The sequence below is a fragment of the Scyliorhinus canicula genome, chromosome 10 (assembly GCF_902713615.1).
Source record: "Scyliorhinus canicula chromosome 10, sScyCan1.1, whole genome shotgun sequence".
In the NCBI taxonomy this organism is placed as follows: domain Eukaryota; kingdom Metazoa; phylum Chordata; class Chondrichthyes; order Carcharhiniformes; family Scyliorhinidae; genus Scyliorhinus; species Scyliorhinus canicula.
Window position 1 is genome coordinate 188387877 of NC_052155.1, and position 12652 is coordinate 188400528.

Genomic DNA, 12652 nt, shown 5'->3' on the forward strand with positions numbered 1-12652 from the left:
TTTGCAAGCAGACCAAAGCAGGCCATCATGGTTCGATTCCCGTACCAGCCTCCCCGAACAGGCGCCGGAATGTGGCGACTAGGGGCTTTTCACAGTAACTTCATTTGAAGCCTACTCGTGACAATAAGCGATTTTCATTTCATTTTCAATCTGCCTTTTGATTCCTCCCACTGAAGTACATGACCTCACACTTCCCCACATTGAACTCCGTTTGCCAGGTTTTCGCCCAGTCACCCAATCTATCTATATCCCATTGCAGAATCACAATATCCTCATCACAACACGCTCTTCCACCTATTTTCGTATCATCGACAAATTTGGAAACTTTACATTCTGTTCCTTCCTCCAGGTCATTCAAGTAAATGGTGAACAATTGCGGGCCAAGAACTGACCCCTGCGGTACTCCACTAGCCACATCTTTCCACTCCGTAAAGGATCCATTCATTCCAACTCTGTGTTTTTGATGTGATAGCCAGTTTTTAATCCATGCTAACACACTTCCCCAATTCCATGGGCTTTTACTTTATGCACCAGCCTCCTCTGCGGCACCTTGTCAAATGCCTTTTGGAAATCTAAATACACTATGGGCATGATTTAACTTGCAAAAAAACAGAGTCCCGTTTTGGGCGCGTATAGCGGGGTGCGTCATGGCACTTGCAGCACCGAGTATGACCACGCTATCAAACGGGACTCTGTCGGTTTATTTGGCCTCGCTGATGAACTCCCTGCTGAGGCTGCCCTTATCTTAGTTTCCTCCACAGACAAACTGAGATCGCCCATGGAGGAAGAGATTGGGGCGCCATCTTTAAATGCCGCTCTGATCTCTCGACCCCCGCTCGGACACCAGACCACCCCCATTGCCCCAACTTATTTCTCAGGAGGTTCCTCGAGCCTCCCCTCACCCCACCTGCTCAGGGCAGGGCATCCCCTGGCCTGAGCCCTGCCAGTCTAACAGTGCCACCCAGGCACCCTGGCAGTGCCAAGGTGCCCAGGTGCCAGCAGGAGTGCCCAACCACCCGGGGGCCTCCAATGGCCTGGGAGACTCCACACTCCCAGGTGCCACCATGCCTAGCCCAGGTTTATGTGCTCCAGTACTAAACAACGCCATGGCAAGGTCTCCCAGGCATGGGCGTTAGTTCCCAGACCTTGGGAGAATCGGGTGCAGACATATTTAAATGAATGCGATGGCTCATTTAAATATTTTAATCTGGATCACGCCCAGTGAGGACTGCTCACGAGATTTAAAGGTCGGGTGTGATGAGGCCATTCGATCGCGTCCTACATCTACAGCTTCCCCTCTATCTATTCTCCCTATTACATCTTCAAAGAATTCCAGCAAATTTGTCAAACATGATATATCTTTCATAAAGCCATGTTGACGAGGTTTGGTTATATTCGGCTTTCCTAAATGATTAGCTATTTTCTCTTTGATTATTGACTCCAGCATCTTGCCAATGATAGTTGTTAAACTAACTGGCCTGTAGTTCCCTGCCCTCTGCCATGCTCCCTTTTTGAACAAGGAAGTCACATTGGCTGTTTTGCAATCTTCCCGTATGCTCCTGGAATTTAACCGGCCACTTCCATTAAAACCCTAGCGTGCAGTTCATCTGGTCCTGGCGGCTTGTCCGCCTTTAGCCCCCTTGAGTTTGGGTGACTCTTTCTCAAAGCCTTGACAAAGAGTTACCCAGACTCAAAACGTCAGCTCCGTTTTCCCTCGACAGACGCTGTTAGACCTGCTGAGATTGTCCAGCATTTCCTGTTTTTGTTGTTGAAATAACGATGAGCTTGTGACTCCATTAAGTCTGGCTTAACCCTCTGTATTTCCAAGATAAATTTACATTTGGGGAAATAACGTGTCCTTGTAATTTCTTTATAAACTATTTAGACATGGTTTAAATCAGTGAGTGTAGACCGAGTTTCAGGGGACAATGTGGCTACTTAAAAGGGTCACGTGACGGGAGTGCGGGAGTGCGGGAATTCTCCCGGGATCTCAGGCAGAGTGGAAGTCTGTAGGAGCTGCTCAGAACACTGAACGAAGTATTGTTCTAAGTTCCTGGTTGCCATAGAAATCCAACCCGTCTGCAGTGAGTTTAGAATTTATTTGATGTTTACCGTTTCAATACAATGAACGGAATCGCATTTGAAACATTTATCCTGGAATTTCCAGGGATGCTACACTGCTCTTCAAACTTGCTTCCTCTTTCGTGGAATTTGGTGCCTCAATCCGATGTACCTTTAATATTTTATTGGGGAAAAATTATCTGCAGTCTTCGGACCCATTTGTCATTTTTCAATGTCAGGTGGTGTGTCCAATTGAATTCTTCTTCGACTTTTCTGTAGCAACTGATTGGCTTGTTTGGTTATTTTAGCGGTGATACGACCATCAATTCACTCAAAGACACGAGTAGAAGCAAACCGAGGTTTTAATCGGCTTAGAACAGCGCCTGCCTGCGACTGGTACAATACTGTGAACCTCCTACAGGTCAACTGCTCTTTATACTTCCTTTCAAGGGGAGGAGCCGTGGGCGGAGCCCGAACGTGCTCCAACATATCCCCCTGTGGGTGAAGCCACACAATGGCCCATTGGTGGAACCCACAATGTCAACAACATAACATAGCTGTAACACAATGGCAGAACATGATACTAATACACTGGTGAATTACTAGTACTATACATTCACCACAAGCTAGCAGTTGTGAATCAGCCATATTGCTGTGGGTCTGGAGTCACCTATAGGCCAGAGCAAGTAAGGACGGAAGATTTCCTTCGCCAAAGAACGTAGCTAATCTGACTATTGATAACAATCCAGTAATTCCATGGTCGCCCTTTCTGATACTAGATATAAAGTGGCTGGGTTAATGGTTTACTTCAGAGTTCTCCAGCAGCGTTCTTATGCTGGGGGTGTGGCCATGCCGGGGAAGTACTCCTGCGCTACCGACACAGCGCTTCCTGTGTACCGGTCATCACAATTTACACATGAAGGTGCAGCCTAAACGAGATGTTCCAGGTTAATTAAGAAAGGAACTAGATTTAAATCCTTTAGCTGTTGTGGGAATGCTGGGATTTGAGCACCAGTCCTGTGACATAACTGCTAAGACGTGCTTGTTAAGTGAATTGGACATTCTGAATTCTCAATCCGTGTACCCGAACAGGTGCCGGAGTGTGGCGTCCTGGGCATACCGTCTACGGGCTTTTCACAGTAACTTCATTGCAGTGTTAATGATAAAGATTGTTATTATTAAAGGTGGAGCTGTTTTGCAATTTGCCGCTTTCTTTTGAATGAATGGTGCTGGGGGGTGGGGGGGGGGGGGGGGGGGGGGGGGGGGGGGGGCGGTTTGTCAGCAGTAAACACAGAGCAGCCAGCGTTCAGTAACCAGTGCTGAGAGCGGAAAATCTGAAGTTTTTTCACCTAAAACAATGGTGCCTGAGATTATTGCAGGTTGGTACAGATGGTTTAATCTTCAGATGCATTTGTTCCTCTGTCAGAGAATCGCTATTACCAAGAGATCTCATTTTCACTGTCTGCTTTGCACAAACCTTTAAGATATTAGATGTCATGTTTGAATTTGAGTTGTTGCCATCTCGGACTCTGGTTTTTGTACTCATCTAGCCTCGTTCATCCCTCACTCTGATCCACCCCTGCCGGCTGAGTTTTCAGTTGTCTGGGGCCCTTAACTCTGGAATTAACCCCCCCCCCCCCCCCCCACCCTCCCCTCTCGAAACTCCTTTTTAGCAATCTCCTTAAAACCCAAGTCTCTGACCCAGCTTTTGGTCACCTGTCCCCATATCTCCTTAACATGGCGCAGTATCAAATTTTGTTTGATTTACACTGCTTTTTATCTCAACGTGTGTTCAGGAATGTATGATTCTGCTTTCAGCTTTGAGAATTGCAGATGTCCAACCAACAGCTTTTGATGTGTTCTCAAGAAAAATGGACAGGTTTTTAAAAAGAAAGAAATTAAATATTGGATTTGAAGTGTGACTGGACAGCTTGATGCCTAAATCATTCCCATTTTTGCTGAATTGGGGTCACCTTTTCTGTGTTTTATGGGGGTTGAAGGAATGATTTAACATTTTGTACAAACAGCGGGGTATGTGTTGCAACAAGGTTCCTGATCAGAGACAAAGCAGATGTAAAATTTTGGACAGTTGATCTGAGATGTAACTTTGCTGCTTTGAGATAATGGCTATTCTATGGTAGAAAAAAATTATTTCCTGCCCTCGACACAGAGTTAACTTTCTGATTGGCTATGTTTGCTTCAGTTAATTGTGGATGATCAACCATAATTCAGACTCAAGCGAAACAGCAAACTGTCCAGATGCTGCCTTGTCAAATACGTCGGCTCGATTGTAATGATGGGACTGTTTTCTTTTGAAACACCAGTTGTGAAAGGTAAAACATTAAAGTCAAAACATAGGTGGCACTGCAGCACAGTGGTTAGCACTGTTGCTTCAGGGTCCCACGTTCGATTCCCGACGTGTGTCACTCTGTGCGGAGTCTGCACGTTCTCCCCGTGTCTGCATGGGTTTCCTCCGGATGCTCCGGTTTCCTCCCACAAATCCCAAAAGCCGTGCTTGTTAGGTGAATTGGACATTCTGAATTCTCCCTCCGTGTACCCGAACAGGCGCCGGAATGTGGCGACTAGGGGATTTTCACAGTAACTTCATTGCAGTGTTAATGTAAGCCTACTTGTGACAATAAAGATAATTATTAGCATTCCTCACAGATAATGCATGTTGGAGAACTTTTTTCGGGCTAAGTGCGGAGAAAGGTTCCCCTCACCCAATCAGCAACAACACACACACACTCCACTGTCTTGCGCCGAACCAGCGTGCGCAAATATCATCTCTTGCCTTGCACTCCTAGCTCACGGGTACGCACTAGTTTCTTGATTTATCAAGGACCAGGTGCTGGAAGGTGGGATTAGAGTGGACGGCTAGGTTTGTTCCTCTTGTTTTTAGCCGGCGTGCACAAGATGGATTAAATTCTGTGCGTAACTCCAGTGGGCCGCTCGGTGAGGAATTTGCCAGATTGTTTTTTCTGATGGGTACAAGAAATAACGACAGCAGAATTAAATCCAGTTAGCTTCTTTTGCTGAAGCGTTTACCTCAGATTCTTAGCCAATGGCAGTACTGTAGTGTTGTTGAATATTGCTCATTGTGCTGACCACGGTAGCACAGTGGTTAGCACTGTTGCTTCACAGCTCCAGGGTCCCAGGTTCGATTCCCGGCTTGGGTCACTGTCTGTGTGGAGTTTGCACGTTCTCCCCGTGCCTGCGTGGGTTTCCTCCGGGTGCTCCGGTTTCCTCTCACAGTCCAAAGATGTGCAGGTTAGGTGGAATGGCCATGATCAATTGCCCTTAGTGTCCAAAAAAGGTTAGGTGGGGTTACGGGGGTAGGGTGGAGGTGCGGGATTGGGTGGGGTGCCCTTTCCAAAGGCCAGTGCAGACTCGATGGGCCAAAGGGTCTCCTTCTACACTGTAAATTCTATCATTCTATGATTCACCTGGCGTTTTTTAGGCTATTCCTGTTGCTCTCCTTGTCCTCTTCAGCTTATTTGTTCCCATGATCCTTTGGCTCCTGGGGACCAGTCTAAATTGGCAGTTCTCTCTAATGTTTTTCAAAGACGTTCCCTGGCAAAGGGAATGTGATTAGAATTCCTTTATTTGGTGGCAAAGTAGTTGGTGATTCGTTTCAGTTTGGATATTTAGACTGATGACTTCATTGTTAACTACGATGTAAATCCTTCAATTTGAATCCGCAAGGGATGCTTTTAAATTTGTTTTTGTACAAAGCACTTGACAGCTAACGCAATAAGACCCACTCAGAGATCTGAGTATATATTCCCCATTGACACAGCACTGCCAAACTCGGAGTGCTGCACTGCTGGAGGTGCTGGTACAAGTTGACCGACGCTCTCTTGGGTGAACGTAAAACATGTTGTGACATTATTGAAAGAAGAGCTGAAGAATGCTTCCCAGTATAAATTTATTCCTCAATTAGCAGCACAAAATGATCTAATCATTACCACTTTGTTGTCTGTGGGAGCTTGCTGTGCACAAGTGGGTTGACCCGTTTCCTAAATTATAACGGTGACTACACACCAAACGTGAGTAAGGTTGTGAGTCCCAGATGACCATAGGCTGCTTTCCCCTTTGAGGGGGTGAGTTGACTGGTGGTTTTACCCCAGGAGCAGGTTTGAGAAGGCGGGGCCTCAGCCGGTACGGAGAATTGAACCCTCGCTGCTGGCCTCGCTCTGCATCACGAACCAGCTGTCCAGCCAACTGAGCTAAACCGGCCCCACTGGCTGGGCCAGCCTTTATTGTCCATTCCTAATTTCCCTCGAACTGAGTGGTTTGCTGGGCCATTTCAGAAGACATCTAAGAGTCAACCACATTGGTGTGGGTCTGGAGTCACATGTAGGCCAGACTGGGTAAGGACGGCAGATTTCCTTCCCCGAAGGACATTAGTGAACCAGATGGGTTTTTACGACAATTGACAATGGTTTCCTGGTCATTATTAGGCTCTTAATTCCAGCTGTTTATTGAATCCAAATGTCACCATCTGCAGTGGTGGGATTTAAACCTGGATACCCAGCGCATTACCCTGGGTGTCTGGATTACTAGCCCAGTGACAATACCATACACCACTGCCTCCCCTCCACAAGAGAAACGAGCCCCGCCCTTCCTGAGAATTGTATCCTCTCAATTATGGTCTTATTTATGGGGAGAAGGCAGGAGAATGGGAATGAGAAAATATCAGCCATGATGGAATGGCGGAGCAGACTCGATGGGCCGAGTGGCCTAATCCTGCTCCTATGTCTTATGGCCTTATGGTAATTCTGATCAACTTCTCGGACATTTCCTCTGCGTTCTCCTCCAGTAGTCCCATATCTTTGCAAATGCGAAGAGTCGATCTGAGTCTACGCACTAACCTATGGTAGATCTGGAGTCTGGCTGCTGTTTTATCATTGACCAGATGCATTCGCTTTCTCTCTCTGCATTCCAACCATCGGCAAGCCTGTCAAATCATACCCGCACATTGACCAATTAGCGATGGCATGCAGTAACTGCTGATGTTAAAATAATATATGACCTTGTGAAGGTAGGAAATGGATGGAGGAGTTGTTGCTGAGCAGTGATTCAAACAATCAAGAGCTCCTCTTTCCTCTGTTGTATGATCTCTGGTTGGGCATTTGGGACACACGGGGGTTTTCACCTGCCCAAAATGGAATCTTGTGGCATTTGTTTGGATGTGTTAAGTTTTGCCTCGATGTCGTATCCGTGTGAACCTTGTGTTGGCTTTTTTGCACGACGAGTAGTTAGGGTCGGGAGTGCGCCACCTGCCAGTGTGGTGGAGACAGAGTCAATCATGACTTTCAAAAGGGAATCGGGATTATTAACCTTTGGGGGATGAACTTCACAGGCCGCGGGGACAATTTTGGGGGAAGAGGGACCAGCTGAGTTGCTCATGCAGAGGGCTGGCAAGGACATGGGGTGGGGGGGGGGGGGGGGGTGCTGAATGGCATCTTCTTGCACACCCTGACCATTCTGTGATTCTGTTTATCTTTTTCTACAGCAAACTCTGGGCCATACCCAATCTGCAAGGGCTGCCTGTTGTGTTCGAAAGACAATGGGTGTCTTAGCTGCCAACAGAAATTATTCTTCTTCCTTCGAAGGCAAGGGATGCGTCAGTATGGAGAGTGCCTGCACTCCTGCCCATCGGGGTACTACGGGGTCCGTGCCCCTGAAATGAACAGATGTGCAAGTAGGTCCCACTTTGCGGTATTTTACCTGCGGGTCAGTGGTAAGGAGGAGCGGGGGGGGGGGGGGGGGGGGGGGGGGGCTGATTTCTTCCCTGATTGCTACCCGTCACATTAAATTTGTACAACATAAATGGAGCTTTTTATTCAGGAAGGAAATAGTTCCGATGCTGGAAATCAGAAATATATGGATAAAGCTCAGTAGGCCAGGCAGCATCTGCGACGAGCGAAACATTCCAGCTCAATCATCTCATTTTTAATGCGTCCTTATCCCGTTCGGATAAGTCTTTGGCAAAGCATTTAAAAAGATCCAGTGATCATTATACGAGGAATTGAGTCTGCAAATTCAGATTTATTTTCTCCATCAATAGCTGCTTTGATATTTTGATCTGAGATGTCCAGGTTTTGGCCAGTTGATGGATGCTGCCGCTCTTCAGCGAGTTAACTTTCTGAAGTTATTTGCCAGTTTCCTTTCTCTGATGAATTAAGAAATGAAATATCTTGTTCTGATGGGCAATGCGTTATGCTGTGTGTTTTATCGATGTGATTTATCTTGTTGTGTGATGTGTTTTGAAGTTTTCTGGTGTTTTACAAAGGCCGCAGCCCTCTTTACAATTAGTCACTTATCAGCTTTCGCTGCCATGTAATCTCGAGGACTGGTTTAAATCACCTGAAGGAATTGAAAGGAATGTTCCAGATTTATTTTCCTCCCATTTCCTTTTTCTGTGTTTGTTTTCCCCCCGATGTGTGTCACTCATTCCCTCCCTCTCTCTCTTTTTCTCTCTCTCTCCCTTCTCTTTACCTCTCTCTCGCCCACGCAGGAGCATGAGGCCCATCAAGCCCGATCAACACTATCATAGCCTTGACTCCGCACATTCTCCCTATTGCTTCCATGAGGGTTAAGAAACAAAATAAGTCACCCTGGTTCTGCCTCCCGTGTCTGCTCCCAGTAATCTCACTTTGTCTGATCTGTCTCCTCCATTTGACAGTGAATTCCAAACAACTAACTCACTTGGCTAATAAATGATTCATTTAAGTTCCATTGAAAATATTTATTTTTTTTGCCAAATTATACTGTCTTAATCCCGTGCCAGAACTTTCTGTTGAAGCTGATGTGACCACTCTTGACTTTTGGAGCTTGTCTTTCCTCCACTCCCAGCCCCCTCCATGCCAAACCTAAAATGTTTCACTGAAATGCACGTGAAAGACACCCCTGGATTTCTGAGGGACAGATTAAAATCATTCCCTCCCTGCAAATCTGACGCGTGAATGTGACCACGCATGCCGGGATTGTTACACAGACAGTTCTGATGTCTCACACCACAAAAACAAAACAAAGTGATAGAACAAAGCATTGGTAAATTTCTATTCTTACCACTCTGCATTTCTATAGCACCTTACAGCCAGAGAAATAATTTTGAAATACAGTCCCTGTTGTGGTGTAGAAAACACCACGTCAGTTTTCACACAGCAAGATTCCGCCGATGGCAATGAGATAATGAGCAGTTAGTCGGATTTTGTGATGTTGATCGAGGGAATACGTGGTGGCTGGGACACCAGAGAGAACTCCCCTCCTCCTCTTCAAAATGATGCTCTGGGATCTTTTACATCCATCTGAGAGGGTGGACAAGGCCTCAGTTTAACATCACATCCTAAAGCCAGCACCTCAGACAGTGCAGCACTCCCTCAGTCCTGCATTGGAAAGTCAGCCTAGACTTGTACATCCTTCTCCCTGGAATTTGAACCCCAACCCTCCTACTCGCTGATACCTATCATAACACCCTGGTGGCTGGAGCAGCAATAATAAGCATAAACCCTTTGGCTTCTTTTGTTTAAAAATAACCAAGTATGTGGAATTTGCCCAGTATCTAGTTCATGGTTCATGCTAATATTTCAGAGGTAATTTTTAAACTCTGGGAAGATTAATAATTTAATTGTAGAAAATAGGAACTTAAAGCAGCTTTAAATCTATTACACTGAATAGGTTGGAACCATGTTCACTTGAAGGGTTAACAGCGAGAAAGGTAAGCTGCGAAAACAGCAAGCGGGCTTCTTCAGCTGGAAGGCTGTAGAGATGGGGTCCACGCTGCTTGCAAGGAAGTGCTGTCCAGAGAGATGTTTTTGAGAGTTAGAGCTAGATTAGTTTAAAAGTCAACCCTAAAGGCTGCACCTTCATGGGGATGGGTTGAGCTTGAGAAGGTTGTCTGGTTTACAATTTATCTGTGTTGGCTGGGAGAGGAGGTTGGTGGCAGTTTGGACCTCCTGTGGCTTGAGGAACTGCTGGTAGATTCCAAGCAGTTCGAGCTCAGAGAAGTCTTGGGAAGCTGAGAAGGTGATGGAGGGGTCACTGGTTCCCCTACTGAAGAGGGTTAGGACTCCAGAGGAAGCTCTGGGAGCCATTCATAGCTTCGTACAGTTGGGTCACTGGAGATTGGAGAAAACTAAGCACAGTGCCAGCGTAGTGAAGCAGAGAGTCTGTCACAGAGTTGGAATTGTGCTGGAATTGTGCTGGTGATTAGAGGGAGACGTGCAGCTTTATGATTATCATGGAATGCAGTTATTGAACCATTCGGAGGTGAGCAATCATTGTGACAGACCGAATTGAGGCATTTTATGAGGGACTAAATGTTTGAATGTTAATCCCTCTTGAGGGCGAGAGTGCTTTAATATGATTTTGTGATTCACAGTGGTCACTGGCATCTGGGTGAATTGCTGAGAAATCCATGGGATCTGTCTTGGTCGCATCTGCCGTTAAATGTGCAATGAGGTGTATTTGACCACAGTTTACTGGTTACTTCATATTTACCCCATCTTAATTCTGAATGTTAGAGTGTCAAATAGATTGGTAACTTTGTTTAGTAAAGTTTACTTTGTTTAAAACTGTGGAATTTGGTGGTTTTATTCTCTTGGGGATTTTGAACTTTGTCGACTTTAAACAAAAAGGTTACTGACCTCTAACCGAGTTGTAATGGTATAGATTACAGCCTTTACAAATCTGTTGCTTATTTTAAATTTCAACAACAATGAAAATAAAGGACGAGATCTAATGGCCTCATCGTGCCCGATTCGGGGTGAGATGTGGTCAGTAAATTTCGCGAGAGGCTTCTCACGAGATTTATGACGCTTGTTACACCTTGCAAGCCCTAACGAGATTTCGCAAGGCGTCGCAATCTGAATCTCACCCTCACTGGGCGTGAACCAGATTTGCATATCCAAGTGAGTAGTTAGGCTGACTTGAATCTGTATATTCCGGAGTTACCCAAGGCCTCACCTTGGGACTCTAAACTGGGTGTTTGGTACTGGTCTCTACAAATGTGGACCAGCTATAATAGTATATAGAGGGGTCTGCCAGGCAATTGAGTGGGGTTCTGGGCAGTGGGGTACCCAGACACCCATAATGCCAACTGGGCGCTGTCAGCCTGGCACCCTTGCAGTGCCATCTGGGCACCCCTGGGTGCCACCCAGGCAATGCCAGGGTGCTGAGGCAGCACTGTCAGATTGGCAGGGGCAATGATGCCCAGGCGGCACATTGTCCGTGCCAGGGATCGGGCCTGGAGTGCTCTGCTCTTATGAAGTACGGTGCGGGGGGCTCGATCACCCCCGATTGGTAAGTTGGGACATGGGGGGGGGGTTATCCGGAGGCCGCGATGGGCCGTTGAGAGATAGGGGCGCCATTTCTAAATGAGCTGAGCTTGTTAGTGCAGGAGCTGAGTCTAAGGGCAGCCTTGGTGGGGTTGTTCCTGGCGCTGCAAGCTTTGAGAAACACACCGCTAAGCGCACCCAAAGCGGGGCTCTTTTATTCCCCCCATTAAATCGTGTCCAAAATGTATTTCTCCTTTGTGAAATTACCCAGATTTTTGAGATCAGTTTTAAGACGCCCTTGGGGGGGGGAAAAATATAGGTTTGAAATTGGGAATAAATTAAAACCAGGTTTAACCCCGCCTTATAATCTAATTGGTGTTTAAGCAACATGTTACTGTTGAGCTCACAGTCGGAGTGCTCACTCACCATCGTGTAGTATTGAGTCTTTATTACATAAACATTGAGGTGGACAGAAGTTCCTGGCAGCAATTAAGTGGGCCAATTACTGAAGAGGATGTGAGGGCAGAGGGTCTTTTCAGGAAAATCAGGGAGATTTAATCCATCAGCCACCACAACTGATCTTGAATATTTCACACAAAGTGTGAAGTTGTAAAGCTGCCCAGACATTTGCTGCACACAGCAGAGGCTTTATCATTAAGCTGAAGGAGTGTTGAGTTGGAGAAACCTTACAGCAATTTGCATTTTATTGTTGGCAGGATTATATCCTGGGGCAAGTATTTTTTTTCCGATTGCATTGTAATTCTGTGGGCTTCTTCTTCACAAGTTGTATTTTCACTGAGTTCTACATTGAAAACACTTGTTAAAGTGCCGTTTTCCTGGATTTACTTTGTGTGTTTGTTCAACCCAATTCCTCACCTTCCTGGAGATTTGTTGAAATCTTGGCTTTAAAGCTAGTTTTGAAGAACAAAGGGAAGTTCAGCGCAGGAAGAAACCCATCGGCCCTCCAAGCCTGTGCCAAAAACCTTTGTATCTATTATGGTGCCAAATACCCTGTTTAGCACAGGGCTAAATCGCTGGCTTTGAAAGCAGACCAAGCAGGCCAGCAGCACGGTTCGATTCCCGTAACAGCCTCCCCGAACAGGCGCCAGAATGTGGCGACTAGGGGCCTTTCACAGTAACTTCATTTGAAGCCTACTCGTGACAATGAGCGATTTTCATTTCATTTTCATTTCAATACCCGATTCAAAAAGTCTGAACTGAGCTAATCCCCTGGACGAAATGCGGATTTCTGCACCATTCTCCGATTCGCCGCTATTTCAGCACACCGATCATTTCACTGTGTCTCT

At 46.2% G+C, this 12652-nt stretch overlaps 1 protein-coding gene across 1 annotated transcript in view; it reads left to right on the forward strand.

Moving 5' to 3' along the window:
* The window catches only part of rspo2 (R-spondin 2), a 150397-nt gene that overhangs the window by 63181 nt on the left and 74564 nt on the right, over nucleotides 1-12652 (forward strand). Inside the window, exon 2 of the mRNA XM_038810364.1 lies at nucleotides 7580-7768. Within this exon, the coding sequence (XP_038666292.1) occupies nucleotides 7580-7768 (189 nt within the window). The remainder of the gene's footprint in view (nucleotides 1-7579; nucleotides 7769-12652) is intronic.